Source organism: Harpia harpyja, chromosome 5 (genome assembly GCF_026419915.1).
Source record: "Harpia harpyja isolate bHarHar1 chromosome 5, bHarHar1 primary haplotype, whole genome shotgun sequence".
NCBI classification, from domain to species: Eukaryota; Metazoa; Chordata; class Aves; order Accipitriformes; family Accipitridae; genus Harpia; species Harpia harpyja.
In genome coordinates this window covers 58716402-58729165 of record NC_068944.1, presented here as the reverse complement: position 1 = coordinate 58729165, position 12764 = coordinate 58716402, and the positions used below count along the sequence as shown (strand labels likewise).

Here is a 12764-nt window from a genome sequence, read left to right as displayed (position 1 = left end):
AATATTTGTGCTTTGGTCCTTTCCAAAATGTCTTTTTCCATCCCTGCCCCCCATCTCTGCAGGCTTTTTTATGGATTTAAAGAAAGCTTAAGGGAACAAATAAAAAATATGTCAAGACGTTTGACACTATCAATAAGCTTGGGTCCCTGATTAACACCCCAAAATCATACCTTTCATAATACTTACATGAAGAACAGAAATGATCCCTAAAACAGAAATATCAGACTCCCCTTGCAATAACAGGTCTTCCGTGATATTTTAAGAACTTTTATTAAACATTGCTTTTTTTTTTTTTTTAACAGTGAGGAATCAAAAGAACAAGTCATGAATTAAGCTACTTTAAACTTCTTAATTTAAAAAAATCACAAATTTTTATAATCAGTTTTAGTGCTGGTTTTTAGCTGTATAGAATTACCAAGCTGTCTGGAAACCTCACATTTGATTTCAGAACTAATAAAATATGAATAATCACAACAAATGCTTTGGTGCGATAATACTACCTCTTCTCATAGAGAAGTTTACCAGATAAAATAACCAGAAATCAATGTAGCCTAGCAGTCCATGATGGAGACTGAAAAATTTGGGCTCTTATAAGAGGCTGAGGAGAGCGTTCTCTGCTGATGAAAGCGGTAAGCTAGGAACAGCCCTCTGCCTGTGCAGGAAAACTCATTTCCTCAAATTTCAAGCTTGAATCAGGCCGGGAAGGAGGTCTGAAGTCTAATCACCTGCTCAAAGCAGGGTCACCTATGAGATCAGAGCAGGTTGTTCAGGACTTTACCCTGTTGGGTCCTGAAAACTTCTAAAGATAGAGACCACACAACCTCTCTGTACCTCCTGATGCACTGCTTGACTCACCCCGTGGGAAAAAAGTTTTGCTTATATCAAGTCTAAACCTCTTATATTTCAATTTAGGCCAATTGTCTTCCATCGTTCTGCCATGCACCACTACAAAGAGCAGACTACCAGGTATGTTCTTGGTAGCCTCCTTGCAGATAGTGGCAAGCTGCTGTAAGGTCTCCCTGAATCTGTCCCTTTTCCAGCTCCCTCAGCCTTTCCTCACAGAGCCCCTGATCATCTTGGTGACTACTGCCTTTTGAGTTTTTCCAGCCATCAAGTAGTCCAACCACCTAGGCCATCATGCCCCAACATGGACACGGGGATGCTCTGGAAGATGATGACCATGACAAAACATGGTATTTGCTAAAGTAATGGTTGATGGTATCTACCAGTCTCCCATCATCCACAGATCTCTTCATTTCATCCCAGAGGGCAATAAAGTTCGAAAAGCATGATTTAACCATGGTAAAGCCACACTGGCTATTCCAAATCACCTTCTCCTTCACTTGTCCAGAAACAGCTTCAAAGAGGATCTGCCCCACGATTTTGCTAGGGACTAAAAATGAGGCTGAACAGCCTATAGTTCCCTGGATAATCCTTCTTGCCCTTTTTGAAAAGGGGTGCAGCATTTGCCTTTCTCCAGTCATCATGGACCTCCCATGATCTCTGTGACCTTTCAAAGACGGTAGAGAGCAGCCTCACAATGACCTCAGCCAGCTCTTTCAGCATCCTTCATATGTATCCCATTGGGTCCCACGAACTTCTATGGATCAAGATTTTTCTCAAGAGGTCCCTGACTTAGCCCTTTCCCACTACCAGTAATTATTGTCCTCCCTGAACCTTGTCTCCAGGCTCGGAAGCCTCAGCCTTATCCACATTTGCTATCACTAAATCACCCAGCTATTTCAGCAGTGAATCCACATTTTCCTTGTTTGTTCTTTTACTGTTAGAAGGAAGACTCCGCTATTTCACAATACTCAAAAGACTGGTGCTCAAGGCACATTTGAGGTGTTAGAAATTAAGTACTTTTTTTCAGTCATTTTTCCTTTATACAGAAGGCCTCCACCAATGAGTGAGAGACTGAAGGTGATGCACCCTCTACCAGCCCAGAGCTTACAGGTCAAATCAGTTTCTTTTTTTTTCTCCCACAGAGATTCAAATTTTAGTATCCCAAGAGTACATACTATTAGCTGATCTTGCAAGTTGAGTAGCTTGCCTATAGAACGATAAAAGATTTCAGCTTTGTCCTGATGTAAAGCAAGGAAATTATAAAATCCTGAAATACTTCTTGCCCAAAATGACTCAGCAGATGATACGATAGCAATCTATATGATTAAAAACAAAACCAGATGCTAAGAAAAGGGACATGCTGAGATGAAAGGACATTAATGAGCATCACTCTTCTGGTGGATGCTATCTCTATAGCTCAAAGATAATTTATATTCAAAGGATACACAGAGTATCTGTAAAGGACAAAAGAAGGATACGACATTAAAAACTGGCTTTTAATGGCTCCAAGTTTTAAATTCTAAAAAAGGGAAAACCAAAGACATGAACAAATGCTTGCTTGCTCATCCAGGGTAGCTATGTGATCTGAATCACTAATAAAAATCTTCAAGAAAGGTGAATGAGTAAGAATTTTGCATAGTTACTGTTGCTATGAAAGCCACTTTCCTTATTATCCACATGTTCCACAAATTATTTCCCTTTCCTTATCACTCACAAACAGGTAATGAGGTGCTAGGAAAATGGCCTCCCCCTCTAAAAGTTTCCGAGATCGTATTTGAAAGGAAGCAGTCAGAATGATGTTTCTCAAAAAGCAGTTAGTGTTCAATAGGGAAATTGTAAGAGCATTGAATGGGACAGAGTCAGACTCTGCAAATGTGTGTGAACAGCATCTGAATCCTCTGAGAGAGAGTTGGCAGCTTCATCTCCCATCTGTCCTTCTCTAAAAGGGAGAGGACGCAGCCCAAATTTACAGCATCTACTGCACCAAACTCCACCACTTATCTAACTAACAACTTCTAATATACCTACCTATGTTTCATGCTTTGCTAGTAGTGGCAATAAACAAGAAAGGTAATTGTGCAAATAGGAGAAAAAAATGGATATTCAGGAGTTACTACAGAAAGGAACCGCATTCAGTTCTGCAGAAGAGGAGAAGCAAATATATTCAACTGCCAAATGATAAGAAGAACCTTTCAAGATTTGTTTGGAAAGAAAGTGGAATATTCTTTGCAGGAAAACCTCTCTACAGCAAATACACCAATTATTATCAGATCATGTCCCCTAAAAGGAACAAGATATGTCTAGAGCATCCCAAATAAAATCTCTCAGAGCAGGAAGGGATTTGAGCACTAAAAAAGAAACAGCCACAATGCCAGCCCTTCAAATAAGTTTTATGCTTTTTTTAGAGGAGAAGGCAAGAGGCAGCCCCCTAACTTTGTTTTTCATCAGTGACTACAATAGCAAGTAGTCCCATGAGATAAACCCCATAAGATTCTCAGCTTGACTGTAAATAAGAGTATATTTTCAGGTGCAATGATGTTCTCCTTTTCTAGTTTTGAGTCCAAGAGCAGATTCACTGTGATGTCTGACCAATGATCAATGGCTCTCTCACACCGGCTCTCCAAAATGGCTAAGCTGGTGCATGAGTGACAAAGCTTCATCAGGATAAGAGATCTCTGACATATGAAATCACCACTTGAACTGATGTTAGTCCTGCATAACAATTTTATATTAGCAGATAGTGTGACACCATATAAATTTAGTAATAAATGTGGATGAATTCACACTTAATCTGGTAGCTCTGACATAGTTTAAAGCAAGTAATAATTTTATGGAAGCAGCCTGGAATGTATGTAAACAGAAAGAAAGTGAATCGACTGCACAAGTAAACAATATGCTATTTATTAATGCTTCCAAATAATTGTAAAAGTCATGACTTAAATGGACTCACTTGAAAGCATATAGGACAAGGGTTAGGTATAATTATATCCACTAAATAGCAGCTGATCAGTTTTCATTTAGTTCTCCCTTTCATAGCAGGAGGAACAGACTATGACTTATTAATCACTTGAAAAAAAGATTTTGTTTTAGGTTTCCCCATAAAATCTTCTCTATTATACTCTCTATCACTCTACAAACACTCTCTTCTACTGTTTTGTGAATTATTTATAATTCTTGTGACCAGTCATTACTTACATTTATATGCCATTAAATTCTTTGGAAGATCCATTTTCTTTTCACAATAATACATTTTGAAGCACTAAATTAGTAGTACTGACTAAACTAATCCGAACTAAATTTAAAGTGACTACCCACTGAAACTTTCTTACAAACAAGATTACTTGCCCGCAGGAAAGTCTGTTTTTTCCTATTTATCACTTTGGCATTAGCTACCAGACACTTGTTTTGGAAATGCAGTCAATTAATATGTATTTATTCAGAGTTGCTTATCCCAAAAGCTTCATTTCTCTTCCACACTGATTTTATATCAGTTAATTCCACGACTCTGACTAGATAACATGTCTATATTCAAGGACTATACAAGTGTAGAGTACTAATTTGGCCAGGTCAAGCTAGGAGAAAATATTTTCTCCATTAAGATTTCTGCTGACCTTATTTGCAAGAGAGATTTGAGAAGAGAAGGGCGTGTTCCTAATTTTTTTTTTTACAAGTGGAACATGAAATAAATTTTTAAAAAATGAACACTGGAGTGAAGGGAACTTTGGCAATTAGTATTTCCCAAGTCTCCTCATGCTGTGTATTATGTACACATACACATACTCATGCATTCTGTCTAAACTACTAAGTGTGTGTAGCTGTAGCAGCAATATCTTCCACTGATGACAGAGGCTATACCAACAAAAGATGCCTCCTGAGACAGTTGATAGTTGTCTTCTAAATGAAATAAGCTGTGCTAGCAGAAGCCTGTACAGCAACACTTGCATTAAGGATTTTATTAGAAGAGATAATAAAAGTTGCTGCATTCCTCCTCTCCCCACCAACACTGTACTCTAACAATGTTTTCTAGAGTGAGCTACTGTCCTGCTTCATGATTTCTTCTGCCTGATTCCTAGAATCAGGAAAATATATTCATGCAACCATCTTATTTTTAAATAATGTATTTGCTCTATATCAGTGCTGCAGTTTCATTTTAATGACAAATAGAACAAAAGAAGCCTTTTACATCTACAAAACCAGGGTTACTAGGTAGATAGTCTACTGGGTATATCCCCTTAGAGGTATCTAAGCACTATACACCAGGCTTTCATGGCTTAATGAGAACCAGAGGATGGATACACCTCAAGTGCATGTCTTTATAGGGTAACAACATTAGCTACTTCAGTCACTTTAATAAATTGCTAAACATATATCCTGAGGCATTGTACCTTGAAGTATGGTCCTACAACCCTTCAGCTGGGTCCTACAAGCAACACAGCTGTGACACTGCACCTGGGCTAACTGCAAGCTAGCTAAGAAGAGCTGGCTGTAGCCTGGTCACGGCATTAAGCTGATACAGGCTTACTGCTTTACATTCGGGTTACCCATATAATTCTCCATTGTGTAATATTCCAGCCTACTTTTTAGAGTGCTGAAGACCCAGATACCTTCTTTTTCTCTTTTGAGGGAGTTGCTCAACAATAAGCACTTCAGAAATATGTGGCCTGAATTTTTAAGTGCCTGAAGCATCTAAAAAGTCTAATTTTAGGTTTTTATTTTTCAGCGTCTTGGGTGCTGTTTCTAGAGTTCTCGAAAAAACTTCATCCAACCCACCATGCAGACTGTTTTTCCTACACTTGCCTTATTAATCTAGGAGTTCCCACTCAATTTTTTCACACCAGTTCAGCACTGGAGGTGCAGGAGCCTTCCTGCCTGCTGAGCCTGCCATATGGAACAGTTATTTCTCCCCCTCACTTACTCTCCATTTTCTGTTTCATTTCATCCGAGCACACAACTTGTTCCCCATTGCCTATTCCTCTCAGTTCTCTCTCTTACCTACTTTTTCCCCACTTCTTAAAAGTGCAGCTGCACTCATTAAGTTTGGGAAGCATCTACGATGCAGTCTGTGGGAAAGATGAAATGCAAAATAAGTATCCTGTGGATAGCTCTCTAAAGTAGGAGCAGTGCTGATGAAATTTTAAAATCTCTTGGAATTACCAGGATATCCCTTCCTCATTACACATTCAACTTCGAAAGCTCTGAGGTAAATCTGTGTACAAATAAGGTGACACAAAAAATTAAAAAATATTCTGATGCTACAGAGTATTTAGGAAAACAAGTCTGATAGACAACTAACTGCCTTTATCTGCTCACGGTAGCTGCAAGCATACTCAAGCTGCTACAATTTCTTCTGCAAAGCATGTGAGTGCACGGTAAACACTCACATGTCTTTGGGTCTGCAAAGCAGGGGGAGATTTATATAAAGATCTCCAAAGTGCTTTCTGCATAGCCAAACAAAAAAACCCATATTTTTTAAATCATTTTGATTTTACTTTTTCCATGAGTTGATAAAGTAAAGCTGGTTACACATTTCTTTATACGTAATTTTAAGTTGCATGGCTATTCGATAAAGTGGGCAGCCATTAACAAATCCGGCTAGGCCTTGAAGTTAAGTTTTAATAGGCAATGTGATGCTGACATTTACATTTTAAAACATATAAGCTGCCTATATGTACATGTCTAAATATAGAAGTCATACTTCTTTTATATACCCAGATTTGAACTCAGTTCTCATACCTATAAAGTACTTTGAAGATCATAATAATTACTGAAAATAAGTTGTTAAGGAAAATGAGAGTAACACAAAATACAACTGGCATTTGTTTGCTCAAGCTCCATTAGTCACTACCATAAACACTGTCATTTGCCAATTTGATCTGAGGTTAATGTAACGGAATACTAATTTTAAAACAAAAGAAGCAAAGCCAGCTGAGAGCATTAGTTTTCTAACACATTTTCTTAATCTGATTAGTTCATGTTGCTCGATCTTGGACACAGATTGCTTTTAGTAGAGAACAACATGCAAACAAGGGCAAAACAAGGTAAACCCCTGTGTAATTGTATTAGGTCAGCAACAGGTCTATGTGCTTGTTTAAGCTATTTAACAGACAACTGTACACAAAACTTCACTAGAATCCGGTATTTTTCTATTTTAGAGTCCCAGCCCATTGCAGGTAGGTCAGTACATTTATCCTCAGAAAGTAACAAACTATTTGATTAGACTTTGACTATTAGAAATAATTTTTGAGACAAGTCATAGAAAATGACTTTTAAATCAAGGGGTGACATAGGTCATAACTTAGAGTATGCTGAAGTTGATGGGATCTCTAGGAACGTAATTATTGTTTCTGTCGGGTTATCAAAGCCATAGACTCAGTATCAGAACAATTCAGCCGGTACAGTAAACGTGTTCATCTGGTATCAGTACTGTGCTGTCCAAGATTAAACCTTTCATTTTCACAATATCCAGGAACATGTGCCATTAAACATTTGTGAAGATACAGAGAAACTCTTGTTTCTTCAATTTGCCTGTCAGCAAAATTTAAACATTCTGTAGTATTCACTAATACTGGCTCTAGCAACTTATTCCTTGTGATTTGGGCAACTCACATAGACAAGTCTGCATGTATAAGAACATAAAACCAACACATCTCCTGTGCTGGGTCAGTCCAGCCAGGCCACCTCGCCCACTACTCTGTACAAGGATAATGGAAGATGATATTTAAGAAAAAATATGTAAGTTTGACCACTTTCTGTGGTCAGTTCCCCTCATACTTCCCCAGGGTCTACAACTGTTGTTCATAAATGTTAGCAACTGTTTATGGGCAAGCTGCCCATGAACGCTGTTGTCCATGGACACACTGTCCATGTTGCAGCACGACACACAGAGAGGCTGTGGGGTATCCACCCCTGGAGACTGTCAAGACTTGGCAAGACAAAGCTTTGGCTGTTCTGATCTAGTTGATCTAGTGTTGGCTGAAGCTCCACTTCAAACAGGACACCAGACTATATAACCTTCAGAGGTCTTTTCCAGTCAACAAGTCTGTCAAATCAAGTGCTGCACAATATTCAAACAAATTAATCAAACGTATGAACAACATTGTTATTCCAGCACTGAAGTTACACCCTGAGCAACTAGTGCACAGACCTTGTGATCACTAGAAGCACATCTAGGTTACTAACATTGATGGAGTTCACATTATGAGGAATTTGTAAAGGTTCCCAAACGAAAATGCAGGTGAGTCAAATTTAACAAGTAGATAAATGCAAACCTGAATCTGTGCTTCCATACACAGACTGTGGTTTGGGTGATCACAGAAGAGCATTCAACTATGGTCAATTTACCAATAATATTTCTTAATCCTGAGTTAGATTAAGAACTCATTTTGATGATGTGGTGGATTTCTACTTTCATTATTACTCTTATGCAAATGATGAACCCATCAATGCCTTCACTTTGCCTCATTTTTATTTATTTTGCGGTAGACAGGATTGAGTGATAATAGAAACTTCTGTGAGTTTTCAGAAGGCACTTGTGCAGCCCAATTTGAATGTAGGGCATCAAAAAATGCAAACACGTACAATCATTCATGACTTAAAATACAGCCTTCATTATTAAAATGTGTAGATTGCTAATGCAGTTTCCTTCTTTAAAAACAACATAACTTACAATGACAGCCAACTTCAAGGATTCAGACATAACACAGCGAAAGATGTTTAAGGCAACACATTTTTCTTTACCTTTTAGACAAATTAAAGGCACACAAATAGTTACCTTGGAACAGAAGAAATGATCACATTATACTGCAATAATTCAACACCACACAAACACACAATTAAAATATATAACTTCTTTTTCTTAAATCTACTGACATTTTGTCTCTTCAAAGCACAGCATTAGCATCCATCCCTCTTGTTTGTACCAATCCCATTAGCACATCTCCCTCTCACAAGCGCTAATGAATCCGGCACAAACACTACAAGGTCACCCTCCGCACAGTGTTAATCGGGTAAGGAGCAAAATGTTGCCAAAAGAATCAGTCAGGCCCAGTCCTGAAATGATTTATGGGGAAGCAAGTTATGAAGCATCTCCTAGGGTGTCTAAGATGGTTTTATAAGAATCACGTAGGTGCTGAAATCCCAGAGGAATATCCAGAAAACCAAAACATCCAGAGAGATAGCCAGAAACCTCCCTAATTAATTGTTCACACTCAGCAGGCCTCCTCCCTCTCCAAACTGGAAATCCTTTCTAACCAGGAGCCTTCTAAACAATCTCTGCCAAAACTCTGATGCAATCCATAGTCAAAGGCGATTATGTTCCTCCTATATCCTTCCTCCCAAAATTGCTTTTATGCTTTCTTCAATACTTGATCTTAAGGCAAAAAAAAAAAAAAAAAAGGCAGAAGAAAGGATTCTTGTAAATGGTGCAAAATAAATAAAGCAGGTTAATTCTTCAGGGTAGTTTGACATCGGCATTAAGATATGACATCTTAATGCTCGCTGTGGGCATTTGTAATCTTAGTAGCTAACTGCAATTAACCAAAAGAAATAAACCAGAAATAAACAGGAAGACCTTGCCTTTTTAGTAAGTATATTTCATTTTTTCTGTGAAAGAAAACTCACCAATGGTGTAATATCTCTTCAATTCACTCCTCCGTGGATTGCGCCTTTGGGTGTTCGCAGTGTTGTTCTGTTCCTCCTCAGAAGTAGCTGTCTTAGTGGCAAGCAAAGATTTACTGGGCTGAGGTGTCTGAGCTTCAGCTGCCACTGGGTTGCATCCTGGCCCACTAATATCCACCGACTGGGACTTTTTCTTTAATCTAAAGGCAATTTAAGGCAGTAAGGTATTACTAATCATCATTCTATACCTAGATTATGTAGAACAACAGCAATATATTCATTGTACAACAATTTGTTCATGTCGCAGCAGAACACAGAACAGCAGTGATAAATTAGGCCTTATATTAATTTCCCCTTTCAGCCCTGCGAAATCAGTTACAGCGCTTCCATCTCACATGTAGCTACAAATGGTAAACTGCCCTCAGATCAGCCTGCTGAGCTGTTTGAAGGATCAGTCCCTAATCTATTTCAGAGATTAGCTGCCAACAATTAAGCTGTCATTAAGTTGCCTGGCTCAAGCTTCCACAGACGAGGGGCGTACAAAGAAATTAAATCATTTGCACAAAGTTGCTGAAAGACCCAAGAGAAAAGAACTGACTTACAATCTTCTGAATTCAGATGTAGCTCTACTGCATTTCTCATTCTGCAATAGTTTCAAAATGTTGTTTCTCACTGAAACTCAAGAATCCCACTAACCCCAGGTACCATTTTGTGCACTGCAACAGCAGCAGACAGAGGAAAAGAAAATCTCTGTCCTGCAGAAGAAATCAGTGTTACTCAACTCATTACTGGCATCCAGGTAGAGTACGACTTATTAACCACTATCCTCTGAGCCCAGCCAACCAAACAGTTTTTTACCCATCTAGTTGTCCACACATCCAGACATAACATCATAACTTGGGTACAAGTATATTGTGAGAGACAGTGTCAAAAGTCTTGCTAAAGTCAAGGCAAATGACATTATCGCTTTCCAGTCCTCCCCAAATTTAGTCATTTTATCAGAGTTCTGCAGGAGAGAGACTTAGAAAATCTCTCAAATCCTACTTCAGAGTGATGGTGAGTACACTCCCATCACTGAATCACCGTAGTTCTGGCATCTCCTCTATCCCTAGCAACATAAAATAGAGGTTATTATGCTACTAGATTTATTGAACAGAGACAATGCTCTGTTATGATGAATCTCACTACATACACATTGAATTTTGTCAACACTTTTCTTAAATTAAGTCTCTATAAATGTATATAGTTGACTACATGATTTGATCCTGGAAATAAAAGAGGTTTACGGTGTTGCAGTGAGAAATTGATTTGAGATGAAGGGATCATAATAATTCTGAAATTTTGAAGAAAGTGAAGTAAAATGATAAAGTTCTGTAAAGCCAAAGGATAATTTTATTAGGGTAACAATTTGATGCTAAGCAGGCTCCCTCTTAACTCTGTGCTTCCTTATTTTTAAAACATTTTCTCCATGTATTGGCTGCAATTAAACAGCATGGATTCCTGCACTGAGAATGGACTCTGCTAGTTTAAGAGATTAACTGATTAAATATCGTAATAATAATTACTGCTATTAGTAGACTGGAAAATACTCAGGTCATGATCAAGCTCTAGAAGATAAATTAAAGTATAACATGTATGTAGCATTTTATGAATGACACTATGAAGGTGAAATTACTATACTCATATGGGGCATTGCTAGTCCAGGGAAAGGACTAGCAGTTAGAAAGTCAGCAATTAGAAATTAACTTCTCTGCGTGGTCCAATGAGAAAGACTACTTCCATTGTAACCTTTTCCCTAGACCGGCCCAGGGTGTCTTGTGTCTGAAGCAACACTCCTCATCTCCAAAGCCTCTGCACAAACAGTTCAGGATGACAGGGATCTTTATCCCTCCTATATATAAGAAAGGCTGTACTGGGTCAAAGCAGATGTTCATCTAGACAAATGTCTTGTCTCTAACAACTCCATCAATGGAAAGACTACAGGCAGGTGCACAGCGCTACCTCCCCCAGGATATCCCTCCAGCCTCCAGCAAACTCTGTTTTACGGGTTTCCTGAGTTAAATGACGCACCTTTTTAAGCTCTTGGAGTTATTTTTCTTGGTTTGTCCTTAATTACTCCCAAACTCATCTGAACTTTTGTTGCCAACCTGCCTTGATGGGTTCTGGTTTAACTATGCACTGTGTTCATTTTAGCATACCGTAGCCACAACAGCTTATTCTAATGACTTTTAAGTGTGGCATTATGAGAAACAAATACTACTCCATATATACCAGCTGCTTACATTAGCTCCTGCTGTTCCAAGAGCCCTACAGATATGGGAAGACCCACTTGCCTCCATGTCCTGGTTTCAGCTGGGATAGAGTTAACTGTCTTCCTACTAGCTGGTACAGTGCTATGTTTTGAGTTCAGTATGTGAAGAATGTTGATAACACTGATGTTTTCAGTTGTTGCTAAGTAGCGTTTAGACTAATGTCAAGGATTTTTCAGCTTCTCATGCCCAGCCAGCGAGAAAGTTGGAGGGGCACAAGAAGTTGGCACAGGACACAGCCAGGGCACCTGACCCAAACTGGCCAACAGGGTATTCCATACCATGGGACGTCCCATCTAGTATAGGAACGGGGAAGTGGGGGCGGGGAATCGCCGCTCGGGGACTAGCTGGGTGTCGGTCGGCGGGTGGTGAGCAATTGCACTGCGCATCATTTGTACATTCCAATCCTCTCATTATTGCTGTTGTCATTTTATTAGTGTTATCATTATCATTATTAGTTTCTTCTTTTCTGTTCTATTAAACCATTCTTATCTCAACCCGCGGGTTTTACGTCTTTTTCCCGATTTTCTCCCCCATCCCACTGGGTGGGGGGGGAGTGAGTGAGCGGCTGCGTGGTGCTTAGTTGCTGGCTGGGGTTAAACCACGACACTCCATGATAAAACTATCTTTACTTTGAGGACCTTGGTTGATGGACCCATATATGGAGTCGGTGGGGACACCATCCTGAACAGCTTGGGATGAACTAACTGAATACTTCTATTAGCACTGATACATAGGAAAATCAAGGTAAGACTGGACAGGGCATCCTCTCGGAGTAAACATTGTGTGAGAAGAAAAGAAAGCTCTGCTGTTTGAAATGGTGCTCCAGAAACTGAGACCTTGTTTTAAGCAGTTCTAGCTTTAAGCCTACAGCTGGTCAAATGTATTTACCTAAAATGAAGACTGGAGTATTTTGTTGACTCATTAACAGTGAAATGGTGTTCCATTATGATGTTAAATTCTGCTACGTTGTTGAATATGCCATATTTCAGG

The 12764-nt window shown here is 39.0% G+C and overlaps 1 protein-coding gene across 7 annotated transcripts in view; it reads right to left on the bottom strand.

Moving 5' to 3' along the window:
• Positions 1-12764, bottom strand: part of OXR1 (oxidation resistance 1) — a 305008-nt gene that overhangs the window by 138661 nt on the left and 153583 nt on the right. For all 7 annotated transcript variants that reach the window (XM_052786770.1, XM_052786769.1, XM_052786766.1 and 4 more), the window contains exon 3: positions 9466-9662. In XM_052786770.1, coding sequence (XP_052642730.1) covers positions 9466-9662 — 197 coding nt within the window. The remainder of the gene's footprint in view (positions 1-9465; positions 9663-12764) is intronic.